Here is a 27,226-nt window from a genome sequence, read left to right as displayed (position 1 = left end):
TTAGTCCTCAAATGAATACCCCACATGGTGCCAGCGAACCTGCAGACTTTCATCAAAGCTGTATTTTATTGTCAATGAATGAATAAAAGAATGGTAAAAAGCTGCTTTAGAGAGCCTGTATGAAAGTATGAGTGCATATATATATATATAATATAGTACACTTCACATTTGGGCTTTCATGTGTACCTTCTCAAGTCAGCATGATGTACATGTCAGATTTTTTACCCTCTGGCTGTTTGAATGGAGGAAAAAAGGAGGGAAGGCGAGTGAGAGCGGGAGAGTGAGATGTATAGAAGAGGGAGGCATGTGGAGGGAGACGGATGAAAGGAAGGAGGAGGTAAAGAGAGAGAGATTTTGTCAGTGAAAGCAGAAAGAGAGAGAAAAAGAAGAAGATACCTATTCTAAAAAAACACACAGTGAGAAGGAGACGGCGAATAGACAGAGGAATGCCTGTATGGTGTCTGGATGCACACTCCCTCACTAACGAGCTCTTCACAAAGAGCCCTCCCTCAACACCTCCTTTTCCCTCCTTCCTTGCATACTTCCCTTCTGCACTTCCCCCTCGTTCCCTTTGCTGCCTCCCATCATCCTTTTTTATATTCTGAGTGTATCTCAGATAAATTCACGGGGGCCACCGGCCAGTCATTCTCTTCAAAAAGCTCTCTGCTTGTTTTTCATTATTGATGAAGTCAAAGAGAGCTATCCTTGTACATGATACACGCAGACCTAGTAAACACACAGACGAACAAGAGGGGGGGAAGTTATGATCACGGAGCAGGTGCACCTCAGGTTGAATGTGTGTGTGACAGAGAGAGAGAGAGAGAGGAACAGAAGAGAGAGATGGAGAGCGAGACAGAGTGACAAACACTCAAAGCCCAACAATTACCACCTGCTCAACAGCTTTGATCGAAGGTTTGTGTGTGTCCTCACCAAGAGTCGAATGGTCGTGTGAAAGAATTCATGCATGAGAGAGAGAGAGAGAGAGAGAGAGAGAGAGCGACACAATACGCGCTATAAAAACGAGAGAGAAAGAGGGGGGTGGGCTTAGATACAAGCATCATAGCAGCTCATATTCTCCCACCAGCTCTGCTTTCTCCAGCACACAAGAAGACCACAGACGCCGAGCCACCACCTCACTCCCTCTTTCTCTCTCTTTCTCTCTCTCTCTCTCCTTCTCCCTCTCTCTCTTTTATTTCCTCTCTTCCTCTCTCTCACTCTCTCTTTCTGTCTCTCTCCTCCTTCTTGTTTGCTCTCCAGTGAGGGGGCACTGCTCCCACTGTGTCGATTGGTAGGCAGTTACAAACGTTACTATTCCGAGAGAGTCAGTGGATGCGCTCTGCGCGCCGTAGCAAACGATCAAAAGAGGAGCGAGGCAGAGAAAGGCAGAGCGGGGTTTGGCTCGTTCTTCTTGCACATTAAGCGCCGTGCACAAGAGGGATGAGGGAGCGCGGGGAGACTCGGACCTGCAGCTGAAGCCGCGCCGCCCCACCACCGAATCCAGGTAGAAGCCAAGTCAGGAGGTCGTGTGGACGAGGAGCTTTTGCAGAACAGAACCAGAAACATTTTTTTCTATACGGATCAAAAGGAAAAGAAGGCAAAAAAAGGAGGGGAGAGGGAGGCGGAGAGAGGAAAGATGGCGAGTTTTGGGAAACTCACAGACTACTTTAACCGCCGTAAGTCTCAAGAGGAGCTGCGGGTGGGCAGGAGCTCGCAGCGCAGCGGCAGCTACTGCTGCACTGTGGCAGAGGCCAGGTGTGTATGTGTCTATGTGTGCGTCTCTGTCTGTGCACAGGTATGCCAGGCCACATGAGGGCACGGCACACTACGCTTCTGTCGTCTCCGTTGGCTGTGAACACACATTGTCACGTCCCTGTGCGTTCCTCTTTGTGCAACGAAATGTGTTTACATGCTGTGTTTCGTATCACTCTTCATTGTATACATCACACACACAATTTACTCATTAGATATATTTCATGTGAATGTAACAAACAACGTTACATATAGAGGAAGTTAATGTTTTAAAAAAAAAAAGTCAACGGTGTATTCAAGTGTGACTGCACGCATACAGGTGTTTGTATACATGTGCGTGCATGTGTGTATGCATGTGTGAGCAACCATTATGTTACATAAGTGTGGAGGTGCAGCGGATGTGAGCTGTCAGGCATGGTGGTGCTGCTGCTGCTGGCTACTATGGATTCTTCCCACTGACGCACCATTGAATTCTGAGGCTTTTTCTATAGATAGAAACGGAGAGGATGAAGTCGATATGGTGCATGCAGAGGAGACAGAAAGAGCTTTTCTGGGCAAAGTCAAATTACAACTCTCTACTGTTGATTACGGAGAGGCTCCAGCAGAGAATGTAGGGGGTAAGTGTCTCAAGGGCAGAAAGCAGGTGTTTGAAGAGGGGAAAATGTTTAGCATCCAAGTATTTCCCAGACAATCTTGGGGGGTTGGGTTTGAAGCAGCAATCTTAATGCCGCAAATCCACGGTCAACTCCACCACCACCCTGAGTAGCTACATCTGAAATTACTTTTGAAGTGTGTGCTTAATCTCCTGTCTTCTCCTATCCTACATTTCTAAATCACACTCCGACTGTGCAAGGAGACGGTGTCTAATGCGCCTTTATTTCCCCAGATGGATTTTGAAATTTTGACTTCCACTGCAACACTGTGTTCATACCTCGGAAACTTAATTTGAGTTCTTGCTTTGTATCACAGCGCCGCAATTAGCATCCTAAATTCAGAAAAGGGAATGTAATTTGCTTTGCTTTGCTGTTAAAGTAGGAGCTCTAGGAAGTGCAGCATCCTTTACGCTTTAACAAGAATCCCGTTAAATTGCTCGTGAGCTGATGTTTAAATTACATAACCAGGATGAAAGTACAAATCGGAATGCTAAAGTAAATAAAAAAAAAAAACCTGCCACTATACTCTAGACTTTGAAATAAATGCCCATCAAATCTCATATCATTCACTCACAGCACAAGTGTTAACGTGGGTGGACGTGTGATACAAAAAAAGCTCTCAGATTCCCTGCCATCACAAATCCAGCATCTCTCTCATCCCCACAGTCTCTTTGTCTCTGTCTCTCCCACTCACTGTTTCTTTCTCTCAAGCCACCCCCTTCCTACGCCCGTCCATCTCTTCCCATCTTTTCGCTCTGTCTTCAGTCTTGTTTGGTATTTCTTTGTATCGTTCTCTTTCCCTCTCTATCACCCCTTTTTCCTCTCATGCCTGTTCTCTCTGTACTTCCACCCAAGAAGGAGTCGGAGGGGTTTGGGGGTATCTGAGTTGCGACAAGTCTGTTTGTAGATGTTGGACCAAGACAGCTGAGCCCTGCCTCCTCTGTTTCTGACTGAAGAAAAGTGCAACGTTATACATTCCTACACTCCAGTACTGTCGAGCAAGTACCCGTGTCACCTGCCACCTTCCACTGAGACTAATTAATGACCTCGCCTCTAAATTTAGATTTGCCAAGAGTTCACACTGTGCAGCACTTCTGCCCCCGTTGGCATTAAAGGGATAGTTCAGGTGTTTTGAAGTGGGGTTGTATGAGGTACTTATCCATAGTTAATGTATTACCTACAGTAGACGATGGTCGACACGCCCCCTGCGTGGAGAAACAGTCAAGAGTTACCGCACAGAAGCAAAGCAATGTACTGCTGTGGACGGGGGCAACAGCAAAACGTATTTTAGACACCTAAAAGAAAGGCTCACCTAAAAATACGCTATATTTAGAATATTTTAACTGCATTACCTTGCTGTCAGACAGCCCTTTGCGACGGGGAACTGAAGCCGTTGTATCCATCTATGCTCTCGCCAAAGCCGCCAGACTCCTTTTGAAAAAAACTGCAATTTTACCTTGCAGAACATGGGGGTTGCTGGTGTACTGCTGACTTTGGTTAGTTCAGACAAACAACAAACCAACTAAACGATCGAGGCAATGGTAGACCGGGGCCGTCGATGGCTCAGAGGTAGAGCGGGTTGTCTCCTGGCTCCTCCAGTCACATGTTGAAGTGTCCTTGAGCAAGATACTGAACCCCAAATTGCTCCCGAAGGCTGTGCCATTGGTGTGTTTAGATTGGATCCTGATGGGCAGGTTGGCACCTTGCATGGCAGCCTCTGCCATCAGTGTGTGTGTGTGTGTGTGTGAATGGGTGAATGCTGACATGTAGCGTAAAGCGCTTTGAGTGGTCGGAAGACTAGAAAGGCGCTATATAAATGCAAGTCCATTTACCATAGACCAGTAATCCCCGTGTTCTGCAAGGAGGTTCAATGGAGTGTGGTTGCTTTAGCGAGAGCATAGATAATGACTTCAGTTCCCTGTTGGAAACATACAGACTCTATAGCTGTCTCACGGCAAGGTAAAGCAGTGAAAATATTCTAAATATAACATTCATTTCATACTTTACTATTGATTTTTTTTAGGTGGACCTTTATTTTAGGTGCTAAAATATGTTTTTCTGTCGGCCCCGTTCACAGCAGTACATTGCTTTGCTCCTGTCTGCTTCTCCAAACTGGGGGCGAGCTGACCGTCATCTACTGTAGGTAATACACTGACTATGGATAAGTACCTCATACAACCCCACTTCAAAACACCCGAACTATCCCTTTAAAGCTGTCAAATTTCCTCTCATGCCAGATTTTGTTAAGATATTTAGACATTTTTAATTAAAACTTTAGCCCATATAAACCTTCACAGTTATCTTTGGTGCAATAAAACCACAAAATTCCATTTTAAATGCTAGCAAAATGCTTTTTTTATAGTTCGATAAGGCATCATGTTTTTCCATAGATTTTGCTTACAGCAGCCCTGCTGTGCTCTTTTCAGGTATTCACATCCATGTAGGTCTTTCAGTTTTGCTGTGATGTAATGTGTAATAAAAAAATCTCCCTTCACCCCCCAGATTAGACATTCATATTTAATAGATAACATGCTAATTTACTTCCAAAAGAGAAATACTGTAGTTCCAGCACTTTGTTTTGCAGTAACTAGGCACTAACTTTGCCTCTCTGGGAATACAGCCATAATGAATGGTGACAAGTCAGTCAGTCCATAATGAATGATGAGTGATGATGAGCAAGTCTGTAATGTAATGTCCATCATTCTGTAATGTAGAGGGATACGTCTGCAAGTCCACAATGGCTGCCCTTTGCTCCCGCCTGTCACTTAAGCCGCTCAAAGCTGCTGCATTCAATCTCTTCTGTCTGGCGACTTCTCGACCAACGTCTGCTGAATCACTGAACGATGGAGAGAGAGGTTAATCCGACCGTAGCCTTTTGCCTCACGGGGTCAGTTTCTCCAAGCCTCCCGAGAGTTGTCCAAGTCTACAACTTTTTTGAACATCCAGGAAAGCCCTTTGGGAAGAAGGTGACATCTCAGAAAAGGAGTTAGAAAGTCAAAAGAGAGATGAGAACAAAAGTAAAAAAACAACACAATACAACATCTAACCTTCAAAAAACACACATCCGCATTCAAACACAGTGAGAACACATTAATACTGAAAGATTTTTAATGAATGGCTCCCTACCAAGCAGTAAGTGTGGCTTATGAATGAATAACCATGCTATTTAGCAGGCTTCAGAAGAACATTACATTGATAAATGTGTCATTCATTGGGGCTGCACCAGTAGGAGAATGTTTAAGATTGGATTTACAAAAAGATTAAAAAAAAAGATGTATATTAGTTAGGGCTGTCGAAGTCAACGTGATAATACCGCAAATTCATTTTAATACCACTAATTTCGCACTAAAAACGCATTAACGCAACGGTTGCAGTAGGTTTTGAAGCTAGAAGTGAAGATACTGGCATCATATGAACCTAGAAAACCTAAAGAATCCATTGGTACCAACCATGTCTAATGCGAAGGAGGCTAAATAACGCTCCAAAGTTATGATTTATTTTGGCAAGGAAAAACTGGCATGGCCATGAGCATGTTTTTTTATGCTAAATGCAGTACCTGTGAGGGTTTCTGGACAATATTTGTCATTGATTTGTGTTGTTAATTTATTTCCAATAACAAATATATACATACATTTGCATAAAACAAGCATATTTGTCCACTCCCATGTTGATAAGAATATTAAATACTTGACAAATCTCCCTTGAAGGTACATTTTGAACAGATAAAGAATTTGATTAATTTGCGATTAATCGCAATTAAATACCGATTGACCGCTCTAATATTAGTCTGAATTGTTTCCGTGTGTGTTTAATCTTAGAACATAGAGCTAAAATCTTCTGCCTCTCGTACCAAAGATAGTTTCAAAAAACCTCCTTCGGTATGTGTGTAAAAAGGAGTACAAGTAGATTCAGCACCACGGATAGTTCTCACTTCCAGCAGCTCCATTCACCTTCATACAGCTTTCATCAGGAGACAGATTCTCATTTAATCAAGCCTTAATGATGTCACAACCTATACAGCAGACCGGGTCAAGGTTGAGGGTATAAACTCGCCACGCATGACTCGACTCAACAATTCAGAATTAGGTTTTAGTATCAGGGTTGAGAAAATACTGAGACAGTTGCAGTTTTTACATCCCACAGCTGAGAAGAGTCAAGGCGGGTTTGCATGTGCTACTTTTAGCATTAAAATAGGTCACTAATACAAATTGCTGTACATCTGTTGCACTAAAAACCTTCTTCTTGTTGTTGAAGTGGGAGCAAATTGTATATTTGCCTGCAGCGAGAAAGAGAACAGCAGTTTTGTGTGCTCAAAAGCATGTGCAGAATGTGTTGGTGGTTCGCTGGCATGCGGGACATTTTCAAATAAACATTAGTATTTTTCACAGAGTGTATTTTCACACATCACACCGTCAGGCTATATTTATTTTTTGCTATCTCTCCTTTTCCTACTCATAAGTACCTCATTGTGTCATTCTAAAAAAATAATCATATTCATTTTCTGTCATTTTAACGCTGTTGCACACACAGACTCTAACAAAGAAAGTGAGTTGTGTCCCTTGACTGCAGCACCAGAGATAAGACATTTGGCAACAGAAAAACATGAGGTACACTTGATGCTTAAAACTCAGGGCAAGACATTGTTTTTGTGACAATGCAGATTGCTGCTCGGGAGCAAAAAAAGCTTCCTCTACACGTCTTTCCTCTCCTCTTCTCTACTTGTCTCTCCTCTCCTCTACTTGTCTCTCCTCTCCTCTACTTGTCTTTCCTCTCCTCTTCTCTTCTCTACTCGTGTCTCCTCTCCTCTCCTCTCCTCTCCTCTCCTCTCCTCTCCTCTCCTCTCCTCTCCTCTCCTCTCCTCTACTTGTCTCTCCTCTCGCCTCTTGTCTTCCTTCGTCGTCTCTCATCTTCTCTCTCCTCTCTCTCCTCTCGTCTTCTCTCCTCTACTTGTCTCTCCTCTCGCCTCTTGTCTCCCTTCGTTGTCTCTCCTCTCCTCATCTTTCCTCTCTTATCCTCTCCTCTTGCCTCTTGTCTCCCTTCGTCGTCTCTCATCTTCTCTCTCCCCTTTCTCCTCCACTCGTCTCTCCTCTCCTCTCCTCTCCTTTCCTTTACTTGTCTCTCCTCTCGACTCTTGTCTCCCTTTGTTGTCTCTTATCTCCTCTCTCCTCTCCTCTACTTGTCTCTCCTCTCGCCTCTTGTCTCCATTCGTTGTCTCTCCTCTCCTCTCCTCTCCTCTCCTCTCCTCTCCATCTCCTCCTGTTTTTGTAGACAGAGTCGCTTAGCAACAGGTTTGTAGGTCCAAATTGTCAGAGTGGCCTGGGCCGGCTGTTCGGCCCAGTGTGTTATCATCATGATGTGCTGGTGGGAGGCCAACAACTGTGTTGCTTGTGCATGTGTGCGGTTGTATGTGTGTGCGTGTGTTTACCGCTGGACCCTGAGTTATTTCATCTCATGCCAACTGTGAGGAGTGTGTGTGTGTGTGTGTGTGTGTGCGTGCGTGTGCGTGTGCTTCAGGCAAATGCTTTATCATGCAAGTCAGTATGGATTTCTGAGGAGTGAGAGACCTGTCTGTTTCTATTACCATCAAAGTGTATGTGTGTGTGTGCTATGCCTGCATGTATACAGTCACTATGAGCTCTTCCTCTGATATTCAGCAATACAAAAGCATCATTCATCATCAGACCGTCCCGCGTCCTCCGTGTCTCTGCTTTGAATCCCATCCAGGGATTCTCTGATCCCAGGTCAAATATTCACAACTGCAACACCCACCTTCTCTATCAGGGGAGTAGTTTACTAGCTGACAGCGGGCATATGTCAGTACTTTACTTCTCCAGCCTGCAGGATGTGCTGACTTAGAGCCTGCTGTCGGTTTACCTGATAGCTCCCAAGTGATAAATAGCCCCAAGCCTGAAAATACATCCTGAGCCAGACATCCAAGGGAGTTAAAAGAGAGCTGAAGTAGTTTACACCAACACAGTCAGCCGCATTTAGAGTTTTACTCTGGAGCACATGTCTGTAAAATGATATCAAAAAGTAGCTTGTAAAAACATGATGATTAGAAGGCTGCCATTCAGTGTGTAATAATGCACATACAACTGAATGAGGCCGCATCATTTGATTCTCTCATTAATTAATCAATGATTGATAATCTGCTAGTGTAAAGTCAAGCATGTAATGGATTAGATATGATCCCATGCATAGATAAAAGGCTGATATAATTGGCACTCTTGCATCAGCTGATGTTGATGATATTTGATTATTCTAATTGGGTGATGAAATGTGAATTTATAGTGCGAGCGTTGACAGTATTATGGTCAATATGGCCACGTATGAGACATTTATATGTATTTAAAGGGCAGGTCCATTATTATTATTATTATTTATTTGAGGTTGTATATCATTCTGTAGCTTCCCAGTGGTGTTCCTTATGTATTCAGATCCCAACATTCAAATTTTGGTCAAAGTGTGTATGTTTTAGCGTCAAAATGGCCTGACCTGACATAGGTTTCTCCATGATGACGCTGCTACATGTACAGTATATATACATACATACATATACTAACTTACATGGTGGTAAGTCACACAATAACGCAAACAAACTAACCGATAGATGCAGCGGTAGACAACTCCCGTGTTCTGTGAGGTAAAATTATGTTTTTGTGAACGGAGTCTGGTCTGGTATCTTTGAAGACCACAGTATAACGGCTTCAATTCCCCGTCGGAAATGTCCGTCTCATGGCAAGGTAAAGTGGAAAAATATTCTTAATATAACATACAATTAAACTGATATTGATTTTTTTTAGGTGGCTAAAATGCTGGTGGTTTTTCTGCTGCTCCCGTCCACAGACGCTTTCCGACGGGGAACTGAAGCCGTTATATCGCTCTATTCAAAGCCACAAGACTACATTCACAAAAAGAGTAATTTTACCTCGCAGAATGCGGGAGTATACATACAACCTTAGCTAAGCTATTGTCTCCTGACTCCAGCTTCATATTTTCTTCATCTTACTCTCGGCAAAAAAAGTGAATTTCCCAAAAGAACGTTCCTTTTAAAATTAAAGCAAAAGCATAAATGGTTTTGGAAAAAATAGATGGGCGTTGCGGTGATCAATCTCGATGAAGCAAACGTGAATATGTGACGTGTGAGAGGACGATAACAATAGCTCATGAAGACAGAGAGATTGGAAAATTCCCACAGACAGCCAGCAGACACACATGCCTCCTGATACATAATAATCGTATGCACTGTTCTGTCAGCTGGAATGACTTTGTTTGCACACAGTGTCCTAATCTTCCACTGATGCTTGTGTCAAAATCAAAATGAGGCAAATAAATCTCATATCTTAATATCAGCCTGCTACGTTCATTGTCTTATCTCGCTCCATCTCACTGAAAACGCGCCGCAGGGGGGACACATCAGACTTGGGGGTGGGAGCTCAGCTCGCATGTCTTGGACTGATTTTCAACCTGGGTTCTGCACCCAAACTCATCACACAAACGTCTGGGAGGTCAGACAGACATCTTCCACTTGTGCCAGACTGACTCTGCTGTCTGAAATGCCAGCCACATTTCATTGAATTTGATCACATCAGGCTGATCAGAGCTGGCGTCGGAGGGGGGATTCGCTGCAGTGACTCAGTATTGTTTTTTATCTCTGTTCTATTATACATGAGACACAAAGATTTTAGGGATGATTTCATGTAATATTAATCACATCTGTTGTAGTGCGATGTAATGCTGGCAATCTAGGAAATGAAACAGTCTTTTGTGTCAGCTACAAAAGGGTTTGAACACTGTATTTTCTTCAGATAAAAGAGACACAACAAGGTGACAGGAGGCTGCAGAAAAACAAAGGCTGTTGCTTCTATTTGTACTTACAGTAATGGTGAAAAAAAAACATGTCTTGTTTTTAAATTACATTGACATTCAAAACCATCATTGATATATGCTGATTGTTTGACTTCTGTGTTGTGACTTGTAAGTTGTCGCCAATTTGCTATTAAGCCGATCTTGTGATTGCGGTTATTGATTGGCGTTCCCGCCGGAGAGCGTTCGGTATCAACCGCCATAAAAGAAAGCAATTTCTATCGGTTGTGTTCCAAATGGCCTCCAGCTTGATTATGCTGAGGTGGAAGCAATTCCACTATTGATCAGTGCAGCTGCTCTCTTGTTGCTCATTAAGCTGTGAGTGTGTGTACTCGTGTGTATGTATGCTGGTATTGTATGCACAGTAATATCTTAAAGAACGGGTTAACAAACAGATGCTGCATGAAAATTGAACCAGGTTGCTGTAATAATCCCCCCCCTGTTCGTACAGACCATTAAAATATCCCTTAATGTGCTTCCAGTGAGTTTTCATAGACATTTTCATCAGCAGTTATCGTGATAATCGCTGGAAACAAAATGCTCCCCATGTAATTGTGTATTTAATGCCGTCCAACCAGGTCACTGGAGAGGAAGCTGCAGAGACCTATACTGGCTAAGTCCCGGACTCTCCCCAGCATCCCCCAGTCTCCTACGGTCTCCAGGGTCCATCACTCTGATCTCATTGGTGGGAGTCCCCCTCGCAGGAAGAACCCGCCCGCCGGCGCCGCCAGCCACCTGAAGGCCTGCACTCTGCCGCCCGCAGGTAAAGAGAAAACGGAAGCTAAACAACTACAGTATTTTTTTTTTGTTGCTTGGGGATTGTGTGTTTACCAAAACAGCACCGGGGTGACTTTGTAGAATCAACTGCATCTGTGTGATTCTTTCATCTCCTTTCTGGTTTGTTTATTTACTCCTTTGTTCACATAATGTCTTAACAAATCTCTAATCCGATTTTGACAAAGCCTGAGTAAATTCTCCTAAAAGTCTCCTCTCAAAATGCACTTCACACAATTACGGTATTGTCGCTCAAAACATTCCTTTTTCATCCTGAAATGAAATAATGTTTCACCGTGACTCATGTAGGGAATAGCAGCAGATTCTCATTCATTCAGCAACAACCACTTTATGTCTTCATAGCAATGATATACATGTCTTCCTACCAGCACTGTGTTTGATGTATGTGAATTTCAGGAAGACTGTTTCTCTGGACTTTTTAATTCACATGCGCCTCTTGAGCTATCGATCAGATAAGTGTGTCACGCTGGAGATACATGATGAAAGAGGTCACTAAAGCTCGAACTAAAGTCAAACATATCCCGTTTCTTTTTCCTTTCAAACTTCCACCAATGCTTTGCTTCTTTGATATTTGCTTCACCTGATGGAGAGCACACAGCAGCTACATTATATCCTCTCTCTCTCTCTCTTGCTTCTAAATCAAACACAATTCCTTCACCTGAGAGGGGAAATTGTCATGGAGAATCCAGAAGCTGTAACCTGCTGACAGAGATAGCTTTCATCTTATGGAAGGATGAAAACATTTACAGGTGGTGAAGCTATTATATGAAAGGAAAACCCTACATTACGCCTTGGTGTTACGCTTTGATTCATACAAAAAGGAGCTTTTTTTTATAAAAAACAAACTCTGAATGAACACAAGTTACAAATAAAAACAAAAAAAATAGAACCAAATATTTGTCAAATATTCATCTGGACATTTCTTAAGGGTGTGAAACTTATGCTCGAGCTTGCTTCAAAAGTGACCTACATACGGTATGTTTTAATGCATTCATAATTTCTCAGTGGATAATTAAACATCAGTTGATTCTGCTCCTAGCAGCTCTCACACTTTTCCAAAGTGGGTCATTTGTAAAGCAATCTTCTCTCCGACCCTTTAACACCATCCGAGACATGGACAGACTCCGCAGCTGTCAGCAAGCCTGCAGCCGTCACATCAAACATCCTTTCACGCAACCTTCTCCTCATTCACATGCGCTGACACACACGCACACACACATTTGTCAACAGTCCGTCACTGCTGATTGACGTCGCACAACACGACTTGATCAACGCTCCCCACCACCACCACCAGACGGATTACAATTGTCACATCTCAAGTGTCGGGATGCTGCGTTATTATCATCCTTATTTGTGATGTTTAATACAAGAGATGAACACAAACCCCTCAGCCCTCCACTTCCTGAAACCCGCACTCTGTCCTCTGTGTAGCTTTTGAGAGAAGAGAAATGTGTAACTTTACAAAGACAGAAGAGGAACGGCACACATCAGAGGAAAGGAACTTATTAAAATAAGGCAAAGTCTTCCACTTGAAGTAAAACCAAAGTCCCACCGGATTCGCAGAGAGACAGGCAGCAACACAGGAGGTGCCAACTCAGACAAGCCCGAAGTTTTCACAGTGTAATAAAACAACACAGTCACTCTTCTCTTTGTGCTGCTGAACCCCAGAGCCACCACGCTGCCCTAACATTAATTTTGACCATAAATAAACTATAAATCATCAGACGAAGCGATCTAAAAGTGAATCTTCAAGATAGAAGAAGAAGAAGAAGATTGCCAGAAAGTCTTAGACTCTACAGGATATATGACAAATAAACTACAGGCGTAAGCATGCCAGTTTAGTCTTTCTAACTGAACTTATGCTAGAGCTTCATTATTATATCTCAAATATTATTGGAAGCTAAGTGGCAAAAATCTGAGGGCAAAATTGCCTTTTGTCTAAATTCAGTTAATATTAAGCACTTCATTAAGCATGCAGTGCTTCAATTTAATTCTCTCTCTCCCTCCTGCCAACTCTCTTTACCTTTCACAGTCCAAACTAAGGCTGCAACTAACGGGTATTTTCATTGTCTGTCTATTATTTTCTTGATTAATTAAAATGTTATAACAAAGATACCCGCAAATTTGCATAAATACTAAAAACAAATAGCATGTCAATCTGTAAATGCAGCACAGTTCTGTCAGTTTGAGACCGCAGAGAAAGGTCCATGACATGTTGGATTGGTAGATGAATGAAAACTAGTTAAATACAGTAGATGGCAGTTGTGAGAATGTTGTATTGGTAGATGTTTGGTCTATTAAATGTCAGAAAATGGTGAAAAATGTCAAGGAGTGTTTCCCAAAAACCAAGATGACATCCTCAAATGCTTTTGTAAACAACTCAAAGATATTCAGTTTATTGTCCTAGAGAGAGGAGTAAAGAAACCATAAAATATTCACATTTAAAGGTCTTATTGATAACATTTTTATGTATATTGTTTTAATATTTTTTTAATTATAACAAATATAAAAAAAAAAAAAAAAACATCCACAGAAAAAAAATAATTATGATTGTGAATTGAGCATTTAAAAAAATGTTGCGGGTCCAAAATTAATGTTTTGTTTATCTCTGTTGAAGATATCTGATGTTTGGTTCCCACTTTTAACAAGGCTTGGGAGCCAATAGTAAAACAACGTTGGTATCACGTTGTATCTCTGGATCATCAGTTATTGTGGAAAAAACAGATAAATGGCTGAGATTGACAGTAAATGCCTGGCAACGACTTGTTGTGAAGTAAATGCAATGAAACAGGAGAGGGAGAATGCGACATGTAGTGGCTGAATGTTTTCAATAGCACCTTTAAGAAGCTGGAATCAGAGAATTATTACCTTTTTTTTCTTAAATGACTAATACCGATTAATCAATTATCAAAATAGTTGGCGATTCATTTAATAGTTGACAACTAATCGATTAATAGTTGCAGCTCTATTCCCAACCTCTGTTTTGTTCTATGAGAACGTTATGTCCTCTATAACAATGACTTTAGTAGAGGAGCACTGAGACAGCCCCAGCCCTCACTGCTCCCAACCAATCTTTACTATTACTACTTCTAATGATCCTGGACTTAATGACGTTCCCTGAGATTGGTTTATTTAGCCCAAGTGCTTCCATTTTATGTCCTCACTTTACCTGTCTGGGTCTGTTTCCCCCTGCCCTACTGCTGCTCTGTTGCCAATATCAAATTGAGAGAGACAGTCTCACGTGGCCCCTTGTTGCCTAGCAACCGCTGTCATCGACCATGATGCTGCCTCTCTCTGTTTCTCGCTCTCTCTCTCTCTTAATCTCTCCAGTGGTGCTGAGAAAACTTTTTTTTTAAAATTCAAGTTGTTTTATAACCGAGCTACACTTCATTCACGGATTTAAGCAACACCCCGTATTTATGACAAGTATGTCTCAGAGCTCGCATGAGTTGCTCCCTCGTCATTTTGTTGCAGTGTTATTTGGCTCAGCTTTGGAAGCCAGATGTGTTTTGGCTGCTGCTCAGACAGTGGAACCGATACTGTAATATTTCACACGCTGAAGAGCGTTTAAAGCACTCAAAAAGACAGTCACTGCCAAAAGACCTGCTGTTGAAATTTTTTAATAAAGGATGTCATTACACGGCAATTCTGAGGCTTAAAGGGGACATATGGGACATCATGAAAAACTACTGTGCTTGTGCACATTTGGGTATCTGGAGTCAAATACAAGTATGAATCTGAAAATAGGATATAGGATTTATGACCTATACTGCAGCCAGCCACCAGGGGGCGATTGAGGTGTTTTGGCTTCACTTTTGGGGAGCTGTCATGTCGTACATCATATACAGTCTATGGTTAGCTAACGTTAGCAATGTTGCCAGCTTGAAACATTACAGTTGTTCAGGTTACAGTGTTGGCAATGCTCCTGAGCTAGAAGTTGTGAAAACATAGGGAAGCCTGTTTCTCATTGTTTACAGAACTTTTCTTGTTTTGCTTTCTACATTTTCATTCCACTGGGCTTAATTTTGAATTTTTATTCAAATTATATGTGAGCATGCTTCAGTATTTATGGTCTATTTATGCTTTAAGTAACTCAGCAATGTCCTTCACCTTGATGGACAGAGTTTCGGCAACTTACCCAGCATGCATCAGGTAAGTAACTGAAAGACCAGTAAGTGTTTTATGAGTGCTGCTAGCCAGGCGTCGGACGCTGACAGGGCATCTGAATAGCATCAAACGCAGAGCGATGGGAGTCGGCTGTGATTAGTGGGTGCAGCGGAGCTACGTTCTAACAGCACTCATCCATCTCTGTTGTGTGACTGTGACAACTCAGCCATCATGCCAGAGCAGCAGAAAAAACGCCACCGCCGTTGCAAATGTGTTCCTTCCTCCTCATTTTACACGAGCCATCATTTCTCTCGAGCGTATGGAATCATAATCAAGTTGTTAAGGAGACAGGCTGAGAATAATGTTTGGGTATAAAATATTCCACCTTAAAAGGCAGCTTGATTACATTCAGGAAATGTTTTATGAAAGCAATCAGCGGATGACATTCCACAATTTGTGGAGTAAGGTTGCAATAATTACGGTGTAGAAATAACTATTCATTATCCGTCCAATCTGTCTCTCTCCTTTTTTCTTTCTTCTTCTCTTGTTCGCTTTCTGACTGCTCCCTGATCTCATCATTTGTCCTTTTTTGGTACTCCTCCAGGGGAGCTGTGGCGTTTGGAGGATGACATGGAGGGCGAAGATGAGCCCGAGCACGATGGGTGCACCGAGGCCCGCCCTCGCTCCCAGTCGCCCTTTTCCCACTTCCGGGCCCGAGCTGCCTACCTCCGCAAGAGCGTCTCAGCAGACGACAACCTGGACATGGGCTCGGACTACAGCTCTGCGACCGTTGTCGAGAGCAAGCCGATCCGCAGCGGCAAGGGCAAGCTGAAGAGAAAGTTTGTAAGTTTGACCCCTTGTTTCCTTTTTTTTTTTTTTTACTAAAATGAGGTTGGCTAAAAGGAAATCATCTTCGCTTTCACACATCCAAGGAGTGAATTCCTTCTGACACATGCTCACACTTACACCCACACAGGCGCATTTACACAGACCACAAGTGTTTGAAGGTGATCCTTCAGAGGTTGCTACAGTACATATGGTCATTTAGTAGAACATGGCTCAAGTTTTCTTACTCGCTGCGAGAATGTGCAGACATTCACAACACGACTGTCTCTCTGTACCTCACGTCTGTCTGTTTTTCTCTCATAACCTCTCTCAACCCTCTTTATCTTTTTTTTTAAACAAATCAATCAAATTGATATTTATATCCCTGAAACAAAGGGTATAATTACACGTGACTATTATCTATCCAGTTATGAAGTTTCAACAATTAATATACTGTCACTCAAGCTGTCAACCCAAAGCTGCTGGCTAGTTTCCATCTTCTAAAACTGTTGGGCCCTGACCCAGTTCTCCATATTTTATTTAATTGCACAACAACTTGTGACTGTTCATTTATATTTAATCTGAAATTTTAATATGTTTGTATTAGGGCTGTCAATCGAAAAATATTTATAAATATTTAATGACGATTAATTGCATGAATGTCCATAATTAATAGTAATTAATCACAAAGGAATCACACATTTTGTATCTGTTCAAAATGTACCTTAAAAGGAGGTTTGTCAAGTTTTTATTACTCTTATCAACATGGGAGTGGGTAAATGTGCAAATTTACGCAAATGTATGTATATATTTATTATTGGAAATCAATTAACAACACAGAACAATGACAAATATTGTCCAGAAACCCTCACAGGTACTGCATTTAGCATAAAAAATATGCTCAAATTATAACATGGCAAACTCAAGCCCAACAGGCAACAACAGCTGTCAGTGTGCTGACTTTGACTATGACTTGCCCAAAACTGCATGGGATTATCATAAAAAGGGCATGTGTGTAAAGGGGAGACTTGTGGCTTCCCATAGAACCCATTTTCATTTACATATCTTGGGGTCAGAGGTCAAGGGACCCCTTTGAAAATGGCCATAACAGTTTTTCCTTGCCAAAATATACTGTATTCCTTCAGTTTTCTAGTTTCGCATGATACCAGTATCTCCACTCTAGCTTTAAAACTGAGCCCGCTACCACTTAAAAATCACAAGTTGCTTTACTGCATTAAAGAAATTAGTAGCGTTAAATTGAATTTGCGTTAACGTGTTAATATGACATTAACTTTGACAGCCCTAGTTTGCATATTTTGTTTTTATTTCAATACTCCTAGTGTGCGTTTCAGTCTTCTGATCTTTTGGGGGCAGTGATGCCAGACATGGGCAGCCGGCTTTGTGAATATGCATTAAAGATTGAAGACCTCTATATTGTCCCATGGTCACTGGATCAGGTCACTGGAGACCTCATTACCAGCCTCAACTTTGTAATTGATTCTCCGGTGTCACAGGTGCAACAGGACACCAGCATACTGTAGGTAGGGGATAGTCTGGTGGGAGATGTTTTTTTTCTATAGTGTAGTTCTGGATGTGGATGCATGCTGTCTGAAATGAGGCTGGAAAGGAGATCTCGCACTGATGAGGGAATAGCTTTTGAGATGTAATCTTCAGACATAAGTAGTTGAAAGGGTCGTCTGGATCGTCGTCGTCCTTGACGCATCTCGTGGACCTAGTTCGGAGCACATTGTGGCTCAGACCTGGAGATCCATAGCTGAACTGAATAAAAAGGAAAGAATACAAACTTTCATCACACTTCTCTCGGTGCAATGGGGACAACACTGGATCTGATGACCTGCGGCGCGTGTTTTGGGGTGAGATGTCACGCAACCTTGTCTCGTAATAGCGCTCAGCATTAGAGGCAGTATTAGAAAAGCATTATTCCTGTCACTGTGATATCAAAATACAGCATCACATCCAACGGATCACACAATATGACACATTTGGTGGACGTTTTTATTCAACGTCTCTTTTTTGTTCAGCTCCACAGGGACTGCAATTTTGCCAGCCAGATGGAAAACAGACAGAAATGAAAAACACATTAACAGCTCATCAGAAAGGCAGGTTATATAAGGCAGCAGTGTCCAGGTTTTCTTCCCCTTAACAGCACCTTCTTTCAATTTTATCTCCATCTATCAGAGACGAGTGTCATTTGTTAAACACAGTTTTTTTCCCCCACTGTCAGGATGTTTTTTATGTCCTCATTTCTGCTGCCTGTCTTCTCTCTGATTAAGACCGTCAGCCTCTTTTTCTTTTTCCTTTCTGTGTACAAAAGCAGCTGTGTTGGCTTGTTGGTTATGGATGCAAGGAGAATAAATTCAGAGTGTAGCTCATCACTTATGCTCTCTTCGGGGCGCCACTTGCTTCATGAAAATTACGGCGACAAAAACAACTGTAGGCCGCCGCAGTGTTTACTCTGGAGGTTGACAGGGACACAGCAGAGCAGAACAATGATGCAGCAGCACATGCTGAGTTACCCCGAAGAATGTGTGTGTTAAATACACACAGAAAGAGAGAGAGAGCGACTGTAACGCCTTGTTTGTACGGCTGCCAAACTGTGCATTATGGTGAATTAGATACCGTAACAGTATCATCTCGCCTCTCTGCTGTGTTGAAGGTCACACCTCCTCTTGCTAGAAAACATTAACAGCATTTGTAGGATATGGAACTGCTTTATCTAGCGAAACGAAAAGAAATGCACTTTCTCACAGCTACTCCTACACAGAGAAAAAATCTCTGTATAATTTTAATAGCGGTTGTTTTTGTGCGTCTGTACAGCGCGTTTATGGATATATGTATATCTAGCCGATGTTGTCCCCTGCTGTGAGACTTCCAGCCGGAGTTTGACGCCTGATAACATCACTCGCTTCACCTCGAGTCACACCTCATTCCTCACGCCGCTCCACCGTATTGGTTTGACGTCTTAAGTCACCTTCATGCTCATGATAGCATCTTGAGATGATGACAAATAATACCTGAGGGAGGTTGAAAAAAAAAAAGTCTCGTCACCTGCTGTCGTCACAAACCTCAGGGAGCCTTTTTCTGATGTGATGGGCCTCATATTTACGATCAAAATACATTTATTGTTCTCATCAATCGTGATTTAATCTCCTGACATAATGCAGTTTAATTGTTCTGTATTCATTTTAGTTTGCAAGTGTCAATAACTAAGTGAAAACCTCTATAAATATGCATCTGTGAGTGTGTGTGTGAGTTTTATTTATGTATGAATGTGTGTGTGTGCAAACGCAGCTGGGTCTGAGTAAGCACGTAATCAAAGTACCGACTGTATCATTCCTGTTGATTGAACGGCTGTAACTACATAATGCTTTGTTCGTGCTGATTCGCAGCACTTCCGTCTGACACACTCTCCGTATGCGAGATGACTCACAAAGTTTCTCTATCAAATGAAACAAGGGGAGTCAATGTTCCTTCGATTGTTTTTTCCACAAACCGGCGAATTGTTGTTTGTCACAAGTACCAGATTTACCGGAAACCCACAGGAAACACACAAGGCGAATTTCAAACAGATCATGTACACAGATACGCACTTGCACACACGCAGGCTTCTTTATACAGCACTGGCAGGGAACTCAGTGGAACCCAGTATGTCCAACGAGGCGAATCATATTCAGCATGTTGCTTTGGACAAAAGGGCTCCGGGTCGTCTGGATTGGTTTAAGAGATATGTCGCCGTTCCCCGTGGTTAAGTCTCTGTTTGGAATCTGCTGTCAGGAAACAGGCACAGAGAGTGGGCTCACATAAGCGTTCAAGCGTGCACGCACATCCAGAGAACATCTTGCGTAAACACAGATATCATATAGTGAAATGGCATTGGCGATGTTTTAATGGAGAGACTCATAAGTGATAGAGAGCTTTCAGGTTTTACCACCGGATCTGTTTGTGAACCAGCAGCACATTTGCCTCTCACCTGTGGTAGCGGCTGCAGGGACCGATTCAAACATTTCCATGGGTAGCAATAAGGCTTCTGAAAAGCAATTGCTTTCCACCCAGCCTGACCATCTGCTCACAAAACAACCCTCAATGATTCTGAAATCCTACACTGCAGAATCTACTGCGTTCATGTGAAGAAAAGATCCTCCTTAGTTGTCTTTAGAGAGCGAGAGAAAAGCATCTTTACAGTTTGAAATGGACTCTGTGCTCGACAGCAGTGAGGTTGTTTATTTCCCATCTGTTTCAGCCAGTTATGTGCTACAGACTAAAGCTCTCTTTGGACGCAATGTGTTGTTTTCGCAATGCTCTCCCATTTGTTGTCATATGGCTAAGTCACCATCTGATACATCCTCAATTGGCATGCAAAAACCTCATGTAATGCCTCAAAAGAAAGTCAGACAAATGACTCTCAGTCATTGCAGTGCTAAGCTGAAGTTAGGTAGCTAACCCGAGTGAGTGAAAGGGATATGATGGATCGGGTTTGGTCCACCAACCACCTATAAAATTGGCTCCCTGTCAACTGCTGCCACCCGTTTATATATTGGTTTTCCTCCCTTAGGATGCTGGGCAGATAGCGTATAGTGAGTTTTATATGGGAGTGTCAGTTACACCAGGATCATACTGACCAACACAGTGAGCTGAAAGTGGCTGAGAGCTGCCGGGTAAACCTACTGAACGGGGTGTTTATATACTCTGCGGGATCGGCTGTATTAGCAGCCCTTTCGGATTACAGGAAGTTATTTGATCCAATATTGACACAAGAACAGCATGATGGAGCTTCAACAGTAGCTCTGCTCGTGCTTGAATAAAAGGTGAAGAGCCTATTCTGAGTCAAGGATGTTAGTTGCAGTGAAATTACCAGAAAGCCTAATGGTACGTGTCCACAGGATCTGTCCATTCCACTCTTCCCATTCAATGCATTAGCGTAGTGTTACATTTGGAGGGACGGACCGTCGCATTGGCTGCTCCTCATTTGCTTAAAGTTGAGGCTAATTTATGCAAATCCTCTGGAAACTCCCGAAAAACATTTGAACTAGCTGTTGTCGATCTAAAATGAGGACAGGTTCAGCAAATACATCGCTCATTTCTCGCCGGAAAGAGAAGAAAGTTTCCAAACAAGCTGCCATGTTGGTTCCAGTTTGAAGGATGGGAGCAGCTGCCCATGAGTGAAAGTGTCCATCCAATCAGGAGCCTAGTGGCGGCCCATTAAGCCTCCAATGCTGGGATCCGAGGCGATCCCTCGCGTCCAAAAATACCCCTGTGGACACGTAACACAGGTATTTGTCCTGTCTTAAATTGATAATAGACACATTTTTTTCATTATGACAATAATAATAAATGTTTTCCACAACATTTCCATGGATGTGGACTTAAAATTGTAGTGATAACATGGATACTCAGCTCTGATGAATATTCTTATAGAGACTAGCGTTCTGTCATGCTGTTGGATAACAGCGGGGCGGTGCAGTGAGGGGGCCTCAGTGTGCACAGCCACTTAATTCTCTGATTACAGTCATTAAAAGGTGAAGTGGTTGTTGGTGGCGACACACCAGTATAATGCCAGCTAAGGGTCCAGGGTTGGTGGAGTCCTGTCGAGCATTATCATGAAAATGTCAATGTTTTCGTACAGTGTATACCTCTCGGACACACTCTGTCACGTCCACTGAAAGGCCAGGGATGACAGATGTTGAGTGGCGCGCTGGCAGCAGTTTCGAGAGCTCCACTGTTCCCTCGAGTTGCCCAACTTCCTCAATCAAAGCAGGATGCCCCAAGGCCTTTTGCAGCATTAGCACAGTAATTACTGGGGTAATTAGGCTGATGATGTGGGTCCACGTGGAGTCAGGGGAGGGCACGATGGTGGGAACTCCTCCAAGCTGTTTCCCTTCCAGTGATATCATCCTTACTGTCTTTATCGACGTCTTTCCCAATTTTCATTCTCATTTTTTCTGTGTCAGCCCCATTCAGTAACTCTCCCGTTCCAATTCTCCATAAAGATAATGACTGTTTTGGCGCTGAATAGTCCTGTGGTCACTTGGCTAATCACTCCTTCCTTATTAGCTTGATGAAGTCATAGTACATGTGCCAAGGGACTAAGTACGTATATACTGTATGTCTGCTGACTTGCCATAGTGCTAATTTGATCACCAACAGCAGCTACAACAAGTCTTACTTACATGGATATTCCCTCTTTTTGACTACTACATTACCACCATTGATGTAGCTTCTGCAGTGCAACCAATTTAGCCGCACATGTTCCCCTCATCACGCAAGTAATGTTGCTCATATTCAACAGTCTTGGCATCCGTGTTTCTAGCAGTGTGGAAGCCTGATCTAGTTCCCAAATCTAGACTCCAAAATCAACAGATGAGCTCTGCTTTCTTTACTGTGGATTTTCTCATTTACATTTCGCTAATTCTTATTTGTTCAACACACAAGTAAGCTTAACTAAAATCCCAAATTGCCAGTATGAGAAATCAAGCGGCTGTAAGGACTGCGAGGGGGATTGAAAACAATGTGCTCTGTCAGTGCTGATAAAGTGCCAGGAGAAAAAGCAGTCACATCTGCTCCTTGTGTCACGACTCTGCCACATTGGCACTTTACTATCTGAACACCTGCCTTTTAAATGCCACCTTTGGGCGCTCTTTTGTCTGCTGTATAATATCTCCAGAGTTTTTTTGTTCAGTTTATTTTTCTTGATGCACCTACTCTCCTCCAATTTACCTTACATAGCAAACCGTGGGTTTGTATCATCTAATGCAAATAGCTATATGTGTTAGGGTAAGTTTCTGAGGTCTGGTTATTAAAGGGATAGTTTGGGTGTTTTGAAGTGGGGTTTTATGAGGTACTTATAACATAGTCAGTGTATTACCTACAGTAGGCGACAGTCGGCATGCCCCCAGTTTAGAGAAACAGACAGGAGTTACTGCATTGAACCAAAGCAATGTACTGCTGTGGACAGGGCCGAGAGCAAAACGTATTGTAGACACCTAAAGGAAAGGCCCTCGTAAGAAAAATCAATATCAGTTTGTGTATGTAAGTACGTGAGTGTACGCTATATTTAGAATATTTTCACCGCTTTACCTTGCCGTGAGAAAACCCTTTCCAACGGGGAACTGAAGCCATTGTATCCATCTACGCCAAAGCCACCAGAATCCATTGAAAAAAACTGTAATTTTACCTCGCAGAACACAGGGGTTGCCGCTACCTTGATCTGTTAGTTTATTTGTGCTATTGTGTGACTTTGGTGAATCCAAACTAACCAAAGTCACACAATAACACAAACAAACTGATCGAGGCCTGGTTGCTTTGGCAAGAGCATAGATAACGGCTTCAGTTCCCCGTCAGAAACATAGACTGTATAGCTTTCTCACAGCAAGGTAATTTGACAAAAATATTCAGATTTTATGTCCTCATTGGCAAACCAACAAACCTAACTTTAAAGACTTTTTAAAAGCCCTACAAACCCACACAGATTCCGTCTTGTTCGAGCTGATTAGTCATCAGTTCAGGTTGAATAATAATACATGTACTAATAATAAAAATGACAGAGGTAGAAGTTGTCCTGCTCTAACAGGTGTAAGACATGGGGGGAATCAGGAGGTGTACACGCCCACACAGTCCCCAGAAGAGGTCTAATCAGCCAGACATAATTGAGGTAGCACCAAGGGTATGTAGGTGCCTTAATAATAAGGTTACACATCAGTGTAGCAGCTCACTTACAAGTCCAACCTATGATCTGTCACCTGGGACTTGATTATATGTTCTGCGTCTGTCACTCATTTTTTATTTTTGTCATTTAACTCCAAACTCCTGGATAATATCCTTTATTGTATGCTGCATGCTTTGCTCTGTTCGTCCTTCTACTGGCCACATGGTGGCAGCATGATGCCACGCAATACAAAGTCCTGCCCCGACCTCACTCATCTCTGCTGTGTGTGAATGTGTGTGTGGCTGAGCTGTTACCTGGGTGGTGCTTGAGGTTTTTCTCTCCAGTGACTCATTCATCCTGACATGACTAACACACAGACACCACAGCGGACAGTCATAACTGCCATCGGAGCCAAGGTTCGGCTGCGGACGGCGGCCTACTAACGTTCATTATCTATGGAGACTTTTATTGGAACGCACAGCGGCGGGGCGAAAAAACAGGAGAGAGAGAGAAGCCAGACCCTTGGTTACTTTGTGGAAATAAAACAGTGGTGTTTTTGTTTGCTCAGCATTCCTACGCCGAAACACCAGTTTGACAATCGGGGCTGTGAACTGGTGGCTCAGCAGGCTGAAGACCTGTAAAGTAATGAAGTCACAGCTTTGAGTCTGGTTCATAAGCGTTTCTGTCTGCTCCCCCCTCTCTAATACAGACGGATGAATAACACTGTGAAAAATAATTATTGTGAATAAACAAACAAATGCGACCACATTGAAATGGGATTTTCATGTAAACTGATCTCAACACATCATTTCTCTGTAACTGTCAGTGGCACCAAAGGCAGTGGTGAAAGTTAGTTGTAGGTCAGAATCGCTCCAATGGTCTGGCTTGGAAAGGCACATTTATGGTTAGCTTGGTTACGGTTGGCTTTTTTGTACACACTTACTCGAATACCCGTACACACAACTCACATCATCACACATAATCCATCACCGTTCGCAGCCACTCTCTGTGCCGTGCACTATTTTTCCATCTATTCCTGTTGTTTCTAAAAAAAGGCTCTGGTTTTAATGGACGCCTTCGGAGGAGAACCACATTCTGGTTATTGTACGTAAAAAACACCGGGAGAAAAAAATACCACTCGTTTGAATGCGCTTGTTCAGTCAGACCTCTCTTTGACACACGTGCACGCACATGCGCTCACCCCAAAAAACAGACCGAGAATGGCATGGGAATGTTTTCTGCAGCCACTTTGGTTGCCGCTGGTAACCAGTGAAATGGTGTTCATTAACTATGTAGATTCAGACATGCTCCTCTCCCGATCTGTCTGGCTCTCGATCACTCTCTCTCTCTCTTCCCCCTTTCCCTTTCTTTCTCCACTCTTTTCTCTTTTCTGGGGTTTTACTGACATGGGAGCTCTTGCAGAGGATTACTGTGGAGTCAGTAGTACACTAATGATGATGTATAATAATCTCCTCTCCTCTCCACGTTGACTGTTTCAACTGAAGAAATCAGAACCGCAGGACATATTTGGGGCAGTGGAATTACATGCTGTACTTACTAGCTTTTGAATTCTCTTGTTGTATTTACCCTGGCATCGCCCTCTTGACCACTCTCCACTGCAGAGAAATACACCTACATTTACACAAACCCGTCCAGGATGCGCCCAGTCTTTCCGTGATCCTCATCCTCCAGTAGCACTCCCAATTCCGTGACTACGTCATACAGCAGCCGTGCTGTGACTACTTGGCGCAGGGCGGCAAACTTGATGATGTGATGATGTGCCCTCAGGCTTCACCTTTAACGCTGAGCAAACCCCAGCTGACTCCCAAGTTGTCGTCAGGTGATGATGACCTGGATGGAGAGAGTGTGTGGCTCTCTCGCCTCACCACTTCCCGGCGTATGATCTCCTTATTAAATGCTTCATGCAGGGAGTGAGGTGGCAGAGGATGACAGAGCCTCTCAGTGGGAGCTTCCCGCGGTGCTCAAAGTTCTCTTAGGAGTCCCGTTTTAAACCATAGAGGCGATTTCCCCCCTTGAAATGTGTCTTTCAAAATTCAGGGAAAGGCTTTCCTCACTATGTGACATCATCATAGTGTGAATTATTAAGACACCATATGTTTTAGGGGTGTAAGACTATATCAATACACGAGTATCGGTATATTATATTTTGCGATACTGTATCGATTCTCTAAAGCACTGAATCGATTTTTAATTGACCTCTTAAAATTCCAATGGCCCACTGGCGGACCTCGTAGCTATTCTGTCTTTCGGAGGTTGTAGCGGGTCAGTTTTAAAGCTAGAATGAAGCTAGCTGGCATCATATGAAACTAGAAAACCTAAGGAATCCATTGGTACCAGCTATATGTTATACTTCCATGTTGCAGAGGAGGCTAAATAACACTACAAAGTTACGCTAAATGGCGAGGAAAAACTGGCAAGGCCATTTCCAAAGAGGTCCCTTGACCTCTGACCTCAAGATATGTGAATGAAAATGTGTTCTATGGGTACCCACGAGTCTCCCCTTTACAGACATGCCCACTTTATGATAATCACATGCAGTTTCGGGCAAAAACTGACTGTAAAGCTGAGACTCTTGTAGATCCAATGAGTCCAATTGAATTCATGTGTGATTATGTTTGTCACATTTTAACTATGTCACATTATGACTTTTTTTTTTTACTCAGATTTTATACATAAGGTGGTGTGTCCTATACTATGACAGTTTCCCTAAAATTAGATTTGAAAACAAATCGGAATATATCGCCTTGCTAACAGTATCGCAATGTATTGAATCGTTACCCCTGTATAATGATACGTATCGTATCGCCGGATTCTTGCCAATACACAGCCCTATAATATGTTTATCGCTGCTATATCAAATGGAAATGTATTTATCTCAAATTCAGCTTGGCATTTCAACATTTTCTAAAGCTCTGATCAGGAGTTATTTCAATGAGACCATTTCCTCGATACCTTTTCCATCCCGAGTGATCGGAGGAATTGCACCGTTTGTGTCTTTTTTTTTTGTGCCGCATAGCAAACTACATGGAGCACACGCAGCCTCTCAGCAGCTGTCGGTCTGTTATGGCGATGGGGCTCTTGGCAAGCCCTTTTCCAAACAGAGGCTCACACACTGGCTATGCGGAGGCATTTCACATGCCTATGAGCTCGCAGACTTTAGACCCCCGGAGCCATTGGCGCACACTCCACCCATCTCTGGAGGTTGTGTTCAGTAAAGCATCAGTAGATGATACCTGTTTGAAGTTGTCTGGGCCTTTGATCCGTTGCTACTCTGCTAATATTTCTGGATCATTCTGAGATCAGCGCTCAATTCTCACACTGTGTGGACCTTTGGGATATATTTTGCTGGGCTACTTATTGAGCTGTTGAAGTACTCCCTGATGGTCAAGTGTGGCGGTGTATCCTGGATTGGACATAAGGCCACCTTAGGTCGGCTATTCCTCCTCCTTTCCCCAATATGTTTCACTGATTTTGAAGTAAGCTACCACTTAAGACACACTATCGATCTCTCCTACCATCACCTCTGACGTCCTATCCCTCCTTCCTG

The 27,226-nt window shown here is 42.8% G+C and overlaps 1 protein-coding gene across 2 annotated transcripts in view; it reads left to right on the top strand.

The window, feature by feature from the left end:
• ankfn1b (ankyrin repeat and fibronectin type III domain containing 1b) overlaps nucleotides 1-27,226 on the top strand; it is a 145,554-nt gene that overhangs the window by 24,044 nt on the left and 94,284 nt on the right. Inside the window, exons 1-3 of one of the 2 annotated variants that reach the window (XM_074619718.1) lie at nucleotides 1,071-1,752; nucleotides 10,847-11,031; nucleotides 15,775-16,013. In XM_074619718.1, the coding sequence (XP_074475819.1) occupies nucleotides 1,634-1,752; nucleotides 10,847-11,031; nucleotides 15,775-16,013 (543 nt within the window). In that variant the 5' untranslated portion in view covers nucleotides 1,071-1,633. Of the gene's footprint in view, nucleotides 1-1,070; nucleotides 1,753-10,846; nucleotides 11,032-15,774; nucleotides 16,014-27,226 lie in introns of those variants that run through there. The other variant, XM_074619720.1, reaches the window with a different exon arrangement.

Source organism: Sebastes fasciatus, chromosome 20 (assembly GCF_043250625.1).
Source record: "Sebastes fasciatus isolate fSebFas1 chromosome 20, fSebFas1.pri, whole genome shotgun sequence".
NCBI lineage: Eukaryota > Metazoa > Chordata > Actinopteri > Perciformes > Sebastidae > Sebastes > Sebastes fasciatus.
This window is presented reverse-complemented; position numbering and strand designations above follow the sequence as displayed.